An 11164-nucleotide genomic window follows, 5' to 3' on the forward strand; every position below is an offset into this window, starting at 1 on the left:
AAAAGGGTGTGTGGCTTAAAATGTGCCAAGATTTCAGTCCTAAGTAAGAAACCAAGAGGTGGCATATGGAAGAAAAAAGTGTCTAAGCTGTCTAGCAAGATGTGCCAAATTTATCATCCAGCATGAACCACTGTAATAAATTTGGTGCATCTTCTGCCTGTCTGGTCTAATTTTAAGCTGTCTAAGGCTTCGTTCACATCTGCGTTGGGGTCCCGTTCTGACGTTCCGTCTGAGATTTCCGTTAGAACGGGACCCTGAGCAGACACAAACTGACACTGACGGAAACCAGAGGTTTCCGTTTCCATCACTATTGATTTCAATGGTGACGGATCTGGTGCCCATGGTTCCCGTTTTTGTGTCTGTTGTGCACCGGACCCGTCATTATAGCTTCTGGTAAAATGGTGCACTACAGACACAAAGGGGAACCATGGGCACCGGATCCGTCACCATTGAAATCAATGGCGATGGAAATGGAAACCTCTGGTTTCCGTCGGTGTCAGTTTGCATCTGCTCAGGGTCCCGTTCTGAAAGAAACCTCCGACGGAATGTCAGAACGGGACCCCAACACAGATGTGAACGAAGCCAAAGTTTAAGACAATAGTAAAAAATTTGCCTCAATGTGTAAATATTTAGTTTCAAATATATTTTAATAAAAACAATATAACATAAAATAACCCCCACATATTTGGTATCCCCATGACCATCGTATACAAAATAAAACATGGCAGACTCAATGGACTTTTTCACTTGCACCTCCAAAATTGAAATAATAAAGTTTAAATAATAATGAAACCAAAAAAAAACTTATACGATCTCGAATCCTAAAATAGAAAAAGAAAAAAAATATGTTTTGTCCTTGAGGCCAAAGATGTTTGTGTCCTTGTTGGGTTATTCTGCATATACAGTACATATACACACACACGTCCATAGTTTTACTGATTTCTACACGTTATATATAGCTTTGAGGTCTAGGAGGCTTTGATACAAAAGGAAATAATATTTATCTACAGTTTGTTTTTGTCCACAATAAAAAGACATCAGATAACACACATTTTAATTACCAGATACAGAGATTTGTGTGTATGGCTATTATAAATGAAAGTCAAGTCATAATGCAACGTGGTGAGACTTGTGTAAATACAGGAAGTAGAATTTTTTATTCTAATAAAGATATACGCATGGATTGTCCTTAGTGCAACGCGTTGGAAAAAAATATTGCTACTTTAAACCCTTCCCGACATGTACCATATATATACAGCACAGTTGGAAAAGTGGTTCCCACAAACCACGTACAGTTACGTCGCGGTGATGGTGTGGGCTCAGAAGATGGTGCGGGCTCAGTATATTACAGCTGACATCCTGCTATAATGGCCAGGACTGGAGCTAGCCTCTGATCCGGTTGATTAACCTCTCAGATTCCGCGCTCAATAGTGATCGCAGCATCTGAGGGGTTTTTAGCCGATCGGCACCCCTGCGACGCAATTGCGGGGCTGACAATGATTGCTATGGCAACCGTAGGCCTAACAATGGCCTCCTGGTATGCCAAGTCCGGAAGCCTGTTATGACCCTCCTCTGACAGGTCCTAATTGGCTTGCTGACAGTGTCACACTGACAGCTCTAATACATTGCACTGCGTAGGTAGTGTAATGTATTAGTGTAGCAATCAGTGTTGAAGACCTTCATGTCTTCTAGTGGGACAAAAAAGAAAAGTTAAAAAAGTTTATAAAAATGTAGAAAAAATTAAAAAAAGTTTCAAGTTAAAAATCCCCAAATTGCCTGTTTTACTATAAGTATTTTAAAATGTGAAAAAACGAAAATAAATTAAAAAAATATACATAATTGACATCGCCACGCCAGTAATGACCCCAACTATTACGTAACTTATCCCGCACGGCGAATGGTGTAAGTAAAATTATGAAAAACAACACCAGAATCGCTGTTTTTAGGTCACATCTCCTCTCAAAAAATGGAATAAATAGTGATCAACAAGTTACATTTACGCCTATATGGTACCAATCAAAACGACAGCCCAAAAAAAAGCCCTGACACATCTTTGTCAACGCAAAAATAAAAAAGTTATGGGTCTTAGAATATGGCGACACATAAAACAAATGATTGTTTTTAAAAAGTGATTTTTATTGTGCAAAGGCTGCAATACATGAAAAAACGTTATAAATTTGGTATCACCGCAATCGTATCGACCAGCAGAATAAAGTTATGGCGCATGGTGAATGCCGAATAAAAAACAATTCCAGAATTGTTTGTTTTTGGTCATTTCCTCTTTCAAAATGAAACAAAATGTGATCAAAAATCGATGTGTCCCCAATGGTACAAATAAAATCTACAGGTTGTCTCGAAAAAAACAAGCTCTTACACAGCTCCATCAACTAAAAACAAAATTAAAAAGTTATGGCATGACTAATGCTGTGATGTAAAAACATCCTTATGTGAAGGCCGGATGGTAACATTCCTTCAGTTTCAGGGCTCTAGTAGTTGAGAACCAGAAGGGATGGGACATAGCACTTCTGCTGGAAGCGAAGGCACCCGTATTATACCAGCAAAATTTCCCAAACTACATAGTCCAAAATAGGTGAAGAGTGTTACAAAAGGGGGATAAGAAACTATACCGTTTATCAGTGCGACACTGGCCTGTGCATAACGGATTGCTTAACAGTGTACCACACATCTATGGATAATTTTATTATTTACCCCATTATTATACCCTCTTATTATACCCTGATGTACTCCGCACAGTTTACATATGCCCCCACATTATAAACTAAAATACCAGTAAAATGCTAAACAAAGCTACTACAAATCAAAATCCACGCTCCAAATGGTGGTCCTTCCCTTCTAAGCCCTACAGTGTGCCCAAACAGCAGTTTACATCCACATGTATACTCGAGATAACCAGTTTAACAATCTATGGGGTAAGATTCTCCAGTGGCTCAAGCTGGTCACAACATATTGTGCAGTGAAATGGCATATAAGTTGGAAAAATTGCAATTTTCACCTTGTATCATCCACTACATATTAATTTCTGAAAAACACCTGTTGGGTGAATCTACAGCAGAATCTACATTCCAAAAGCCAAATGGCGCTCCTTATCTTCTGAGCCCAGCTGTGTGTCCAAACAGCAGTTTATGACCACATATGGGGTATTTCCGTATTCAGGAGAAACTTCTTTATAAATGTTGAGGTGCTTTTTTTCCTTTATTCTTTGTAAAATTAAACAATTTTGAGTCAAAACTACATCTTATTGGAAGAAAAAATATTTTTTCATTTCTGATGGTCAATGCTAATCAATTCAGAAAAAAACTTGTGGGGTCAAAATGCACACTATACCCCTAGATTAATTCCTCAAGGGGTGTAATTTTCCCAAATGGAGTCACTTCTTAGGAGTTTCCACTGTACTGGTACCTCAGGGGCTCTGCAAATACGACATGATGCCCAGAAACAAAAAAGTCACCAAATTGGGTGACAGGGGACAGCCAATTAGACTGTTGAATTGTAACTGTGTCCTAAGGATGCGGATACAATTGAGTGCAGGGAGGACTCGGTCAGGATCCCGCTTCTCCCCAGTTTCACAAGCCTGCTGTTACTTTAAGGGTAGGAACACACACAACGTATTCAGTGCGGATACACTGTGTCAAGCTGCGCAGCATATCCGCCCTGAACACCGCAGGGAATGCCGTCCGGAAAATTGTACCGCATTGCGGTGCGTTTTTCCGACTGAATTTTGTTGAAAACTCACCCACACTGCTGCTACTGTAAAACGCTGCAGATTTTCCGCAATTAATCCATTGCAGAAAATCCGCAGTGTTTACACTGTGTCTGTTCGTACCCTAACAAGCGATTCGGGAGAACCCTTTTATAATAGAAGCAATAATGTTGTGATGGATCCACTGTACGAAGGATCCAAGCGGCACCCAACTGACCCCATTGACTTCCAATAGGGTCTGTTGGTGTTCCATCATGGTTGGATGCTGCACTATGTTTGCTGTCAAAAGGGATGGAACCCCCGACAGAGAGGCTATGTTTACATTTGCATTTAGGCTAAGTGCCATGTACCATGTGGCACCCAACTATTTTGCATACGTGGTTTACATTCGGACTTTTTTTCAACTCATTAGAAACCAAAATTCGGTACTTTGAACTCTGACAGTGTAGTAACAATAACTAGATTTTTAACAGTCTCACAATGATAAAAAGGAACATGTTGGATCTCCTGAATACCGGACAAGATTTTAAAATAGCTAGAAAGGCAAACTAAGGGTATTATAAATGTGGTTCATATCATGACATTATTCTATCTTTAACCTCACGTACACAATTTTGTCAAAATAAACTTGTGAAAACACAGAAACATCAAACATAATAAAATCATTACAAACATCAATTAAACAAAATTACAAATATTTTAGTATTGATTCAGGAGCCATTAGACTCCTGTTTATTCCACAGCTCCATCAATTTATTGCCAAAATCATTTAAAAAGTAATTTCTTCTTGCATTCTCCATTCAAAATGGGAGGCATACACAGACAACTTTTAAACATGTGGAGCTTTCCAAGGTGTATTCTCATCTGATAATGTTATGTCATATCACTAGGATATGCCATAAGATTAAGGTAGGTGGGGGGTTGTGCCGCAGCTCCCAGCTCAGTGCGTGGCTGAGTGTATTAATGTGCAGAGAAAAAAATTGAGAGCTGCTGTGCTAAACTAGCACAGTGGCCTTTTGATTATAATGATAGGTGGGGGTCTAAGTCAAATGCCAACAAGCAACAAGTCATGGCAAGTGAATGGGACTGAGCTGCAATACCAGGTACAGCCGTTACCGAACGTACGGAGCTTTATCTGGGAAGCAATGAAGATGCCACATCGCCTGAAATTTATATATGCTATTGCTTACCTATCCTAAGGAAAAATCAAAGTCCTGCAAAACCCCTTTAATGTTTTCCTTCGAACATAATCATGACAGTTGAAACTAACTAAATAGTCAAAGGCGTTCTCATATCCAACTGTGCTATCCGAAACATGAATAACACATTGTTTCTCAATAGACAGACATTTAATTGTAATTTAGTTCACTGCTATATATTGAGAGCAGTTTTTTTTTTTTTTTGCAGGCACAAAAGGTCTATTGTTGGCACTTTTCTAATACTCTGTTATTGTGTTTTGTGTAGGAGGAATATCAAGATTACGATCCTGAAGCATGAATACTATGAGCAAGTGTCATACACATAGAATATTCAATGATCATAATACATTCCAATGTACTGAGTCCTTAGATTTTCTTTATCTTTTATTTTCAACTGTAAATGGAAGTCTTCCATCAGCAAAACAAAGTGTCACTAGCCTTCATTTCCTTTCAGGTTAGATAATTCCACTCTCGAGGGTCAACAATGACTGGCCCTTTTGTGCTATGGATGTTGTGGCTTCAATTAATTAAAAAAAAAGAAACAAAAACACCTAAGTGTCTATTAATGTCAGACTTTCTACTTGTAATATTGCTTGTTTTCGAGTAGTTTCGTATTGTTTCTATTTTCCTAACTTTTGTATGTTTCGTATGTTATTACTGTCTTCTGTAACTCAACATTGTGAGATCTTTTTCTAAGTATCTAGTATTTCTGACTGTAAGCATGATCTATGCACCAAACTGTTTTACAAACTCAACATGTATTTCAATGCTTTATGTTTCTTCAACAATGATGTTGGATAATCCTAGATTACATTTACTAAGAATATAGTTTATTTAAGGAAATAAACTGTTTAAGTTCCCTTTTTAAAATAGTGGATTTAACGCAAATGTCTGTGGGCATGCATTACTGGAAATGCTTTATTATACAGTATTTGAGTAATATCTTTTTAATGCATCAATGATATTGCTTAATCTTTTGTATATTTACTGGATTTGACTGAAATTTAGTGTATATTTGTGTTCTATAATTTAAAAGACAAAGCACAACAATTTATTATATTTATATAAAATTCTACATATACTCTATGATTTATTCATGCATCCAGCCTTCTCTTCTAGTCAAAGCTAGTGCTGTATGGCAACCTATGATGTCCCCCAAGAGATAATTAATGTCTGTGTCTTCAGTTTAAATGTACAGGTGTAGCCATCTTTATCTTGACTTTTAATGCATTAAAGAGGCTCTGTCACCACATTATAAGTGCCCTATCTCCTACATAATGTGATCGGCGCAGTAATGTAGATAACAACAGTGGCTTTTATTTTGAAAAACAATACATTTTGAGCAAGTTATGCACAATTTTAAATTTATTCTAATTAGTTTCTTAATAGACAACTGGGCGTGTTTTTACTTTTTCACCAACTGGGCGTTGTAAAGAGAAGTGTATGATGCTGACTAATCAGCGTCATACATTTCTCTCCATTCATTTTTAGCAGTACGCGCAACACAGCATGATCTCGCGAGATCACGTGTGCTGTCATTCACAGAAACTTTACCGAAGTGTCAGGAGTGTGAATAGACATCGCGTCCCGGCTGGAGGTGATGTCTATTCACTCCTAAGACACTTCGGTAAAGTTAATGTGGAAGCATGTGACTGCACAGCGTGATCTCGTGAGACCACGCTTTGTTGCGAGTACTGCTAAAAATTAATGGAGAGAAGTATATGACACTGATTGGTCAGCTTCAAACACTTCTCTTTACAATGCCCAGTTTGTAAAAACTTAAAAACATGCCCAGTTGTCTATTAAGAAACTAATTAGCATAAATCTAAAATAGGTCATAACTTGATCAAGAATTATCGTTTTTCAAAATAAAAACCACTGTTATTATCTAGATTACAGCACCGATCAGATTATGTAGGAGATAGGGCATTTATAATCTGGTGACAGAGCCTCTTTAAATACACAGTAGCACAGTAGCAAGAAACTTTAGCTTGACTTTTTCAATCGATTTTGTTGTATGATATCATGATGCAGCAAGTTATGAGAGTCAAGATTAACTTGGCTACATCCGTATTAGATTAATTTCCTAATATGAATGGGGTGATGGAAAGGGAAAGTAAAATTTTCAGAGCTTTGCTCTTTGCCTTTTAGGATTTGTTATGTTTTTAAGCAATTTTAGTTGTAGATATTTGCTCTTAGGAAATAGGTACTACAGTGACCAGGGGCGTAGCTAGGGGGAACATGGTGGGACATATTCCCTGAATGCTAGATACAAGGGCAGGCACCAATAAGCCGCTCTGCCTTGGCTCGAGTATTTAGACACCGGGCCAGGGCAGCAAACTGAATCTTTCCCCCAGGTATGCCCAGCTACAGCTCTGCAGTGACTCTTATACTATAACATAAAGCTTAAATTAAAATGGAGGTAAAGCACAACTGTAGCCTCCCACACATATTTTATCTATGAATATTAAAGTGTATGTATTGTTTTGAAAACATTTTGTGTTGCCATAATGTATCTAAATAAAAATATTTAAATGTTTCATGTCTAAAGCTCCTGTGCAGAGCAATGTGTCTCCATTAATACAGACTACAAACAAACTTGTGTGTAGTCTGATCCTATAGTAATGTATTACTCTCTTTCACCTATTCACCTTCTATCTTATGTAGGTTAGCAAGAAGAGGGGCCAGATGGAATATAGTAAAATATAACTGAAGGATCAGACTACACACAGGAATTCTATGTAGTCTGTAACCATGGAGATCTCCAGCTGGGCCCCAGAGCTGTATACACATAACCGTAGAATATTTTTAAATAAAACTATTTGCAAAGATTTTTTATTTTAGATGCACTGGAGCAATGAAATATTGTTTAAATAACTTATCTACCTAAATGTATTTTTTGTAAGAACTTATATGGCTATAAGAGATAGAGAAAACTGCTTTGGGGACTAGTTGCTGGGGATACTTTGTCTAACAACCATATTTCAAAATATGTGATCGTGAAGCAGCAGCCAAAGTATGTCAAATGACTCAACGATCATAAGTAGATTGGCCCTAGGCTTACAACAAAGAAGAGGAACAGCATCATGTGGCTTTGTCATGGCTTTGTCCATCCTGGATTGCATCATTGATCTGACTAAAAATAAAAGTGAAAAGCCTTTTTGAGCTGTTATTATAGACTCTGCAGTTTTCTTTTCTCCACATTATTATAATGGTATTGGCTGTAATGTCTCCAAACTATGAACCACAAACTTTACCATTTTAAAACGTGTGAAAATACATAAAGGAAATTCACATGAAACATCTTAATGAAGGCTCCTTTGTGAATTTCTTTAACTTGCAATTCTTAGAATAAACTACCCTTTTTATAGCTGTCAAACTGAACATTTGGGACTTTTTTCCTATTGTGGGGCGAGAAGATATAGTTTTGGTCTATAGAGAATAATGAAAATAATGCCGCAATGCCACATAAAACTGTTATTAAAATAGAGAATACAATTGCAAAAGATCTGTAAACATTATGAATAAACATCTCCAAAACATTATCATGCTGCATATTAATTGTAATTTAACAAGAAATAAATGTTTAAAGTGTGAACCCAAAGCTTTGTTGTAAGTTATTTCAGAATTATAATATCAGCACATAAATTATTAAGAGTTGTATTTTAGGCCTCATGCACATGAGCGTAAAAACGGCCGTAATTACGGGCCGTGATTACGAGCCCATAGACTTCTATTGGCCACGGGTACCTTCCCGTTTGCTTACGGGAAGGTGCCCGTGCAGTTGAAACATATGGAACATGTCCTATCTCAGGCCGTAATTACAGCACGGGCAGGCCCTTAGAAGTCTATGGGGCTCCCGTAATTACGGGTGGCTACGTGTATGCACCTGTAATTACGGGAGCGTTTCTAGGCGACGTCAGGGGATAGTCACTGTCCAGGGTGCTGAAAGAGTTAACTGATCGGCAGTAACTCTTTCAGCACCCCGGACAGTGAATAGTCAGCACCCCGGAGTTAATAGTATTAAAAGTCAACTTACCTGCTTCTTCCTCCAGTCCGGCCTCCCGGGATGACGTTTCATCCCATGTGACCGCTGCAGCCAATCACAGGCTGCAGCGGTCACATGGACTGCCGCGTCATCCAGGGAGGTCGGACTGGATGTCAAAAGAGGGACGCGTCACCAATACAACGGCCGGGGTACGTATGAACTTCTTTTACTTACAATCGCTGCGTTCTGCTGCGAAAACTCTGCCCGAAATGGCTGCTCCTTCTCTCTATCCAGCACTGATAAAGAGAAGGGGCTATCGATTAGTGCAGTGCAATTTTGCAGAGAAAATGGGTTCGTAAATATGGGTGGAATACTGGTGACAACGGGCCCATATTTACGGGCACGGGTCAGTGAATACTGGTGGAATATGGGTCGAATACGTGTGACAAACTACCCGTATTTATGCCAGTATTTACGGGAGGAAAAAAATAAGTTTGTGTGCATGAGGCCTTACAGTGTATCTTGTAACTTTTTATTTTTTAAAGTGTAATATTGTTGTATTGTTTAATTAACTTATGTAGCAAAGTTTAAAGTGTACCTAACTTTTAAGGTAACTTTTTAGTATGAGTAGTCATATGTGTGTACATGAGAAATAACACTATATCTGGCCATTCTATGACTTGTTTATGGCATTACATAGCAGATTTCCTCTTTGCATGCTCTCTGAAGTTCTCCGTTTTCTCTGAGCTTGTGGGTGGAGCCTAATGGCTATCATGTCTTCTATACACAGCACACATAGACATGAGGAGAATTCTGCTCTCCTATCTCTGACATATATAGTATCTGCAGCAGCATGGAGGACCTTATACAGCAATGAGCAATTGAGCAGTGTAGCTGGGGTCAAAAATAACACTTCCCCGGAACAGCAGCATATCTCTGTGAATCTTCCTCACTCTGCTCCTGCTTACCCCTCCCCTTCTCAATAAACTTGTATGGGTAGAGTGTCTTGCCTGACTCCCCCTTCCCCCTCCATAGACTTCTATTAGCAAGCAGTGAAGAGACACACACCCACTCTCTGTAGTTTGTCTCCTCTGCTCTATAACTAGGAATGGATTTTACTTTACAACAGGGGGTGAACAGCAGATTACAGGAACAAAGACACCTAGTAGCCGTCATTTCACACAGAGTTTGCATAGATAAAATAACTACATTTTAACAGTAAGTAAATTGCAAAGTTGATCTACTGTATATCAGGTATACTATTAGATTAGCATAAGTTGTTTGAAAAGTTAGTGTACATTTAAGGCCTCGTTCACATCTGCACTAGAGCTCCGTTCCGACATTCCGTCAGAGCTTTCTGTCAGAATGGGACCCTGGCGCATATGTGAACGAAGCCTAACTTGACAATTCACTCATTAAATACACTGTTTTTAGCAAACTTTAACTTGACTTTTTCAATGGCTTTTGTTATGTTACGTTTCAATTTAAAGCTTTCTGCAACTGTACATTAATACAGATTGTAGCAGTGCAGATACTAAGGGGCAGGATTTGGGCCCAGAATTATATATTTAAAAGGAATGTTTCAAGAGAAAATGTCCTTTCTCCTTATTTATTAGGCAAGAAACCTGGAAAAAGGTCTGGGTGGGTGGTGTGGAAGAGAATAGTAAAAGTTCCACTCCGTCTAGAGGACAGTCCAGGGTTTGGGCTGCCTTACAAGTCTCATTAGCTGCCAGCTGGTAAGGCTCCTTTAAGAAAGGTGTGATCTATTCACACAATGCTCCCAGTCTGAGGAAGACAGGTATTGCAAGCCAAACATATGTTTGTTGTGAGGTGCTGGGCAGAAGGCCTTTCACCCTGAATGCTAGGGAAGCTGTATGTTTAGTTAGAGGCTGGACGGCCTAGGGTTTATTTTTTAACTGTTTTGTAAAACTGCTTTTCCTGTATGAAGACAATAAAGCTGGTTGTGGCCAGATTCATACCGAATCCACCATGTTGGAGTGAAAATTCTTAAGTGTGCCAACCATCTTACCCTGGAGATGGCGATCCTGTGAGCTAACTTACCCTAAGTTGTCACAAGATGTAGCAAAGTTTAAGTAAATTTTCTGCACCTTGATATCACACAAAAGCCATTGAAAAAAGTAAATTTAAGTTTCTTGCCACAGTGTATTTATTTGCGTTAAGAGTCTCGTTGAAGGTTGCTACATCTGTACTACAGGAATATGTATATTATAATTCCCTGTTACTACAGTATATAAT

General features: G+C 38.6%; 1 protein-coding gene across 1 annotated transcript in view; it reads left to right on the plus strand.

Annotated features, from left to right (window-relative positions):
- SNCA (synuclein alpha) overlaps positions 1-6226 on the plus strand; it is a 97725-nt gene extending 91499 nt beyond the window's left edge. Inside the window, exon 7 of the mRNA XM_075849776.1 lies at positions 5186-6226. Within this exon, the coding sequence (XP_075705891.1) occupies positions 5186-5218 (33 nt within the window). The 3' untranslated portion in view covers positions 5219-6226. The remainder of the gene's footprint in view (positions 1-5185) is intronic.
- Positions 6227-11164: the final 4938 nt, after the last annotated feature.

Source organism: Rhinoderma darwinii, chromosome 1 (assembly GCF_050947455.1).
Source record: "Rhinoderma darwinii isolate aRhiDar2 chromosome 1, aRhiDar2.hap1, whole genome shotgun sequence".
NCBI classification, from domain to species: domain Eukaryota; kingdom Metazoa; phylum Chordata; class Amphibia; order Anura; family Rhinodermatidae; genus Rhinoderma; species Rhinoderma darwinii.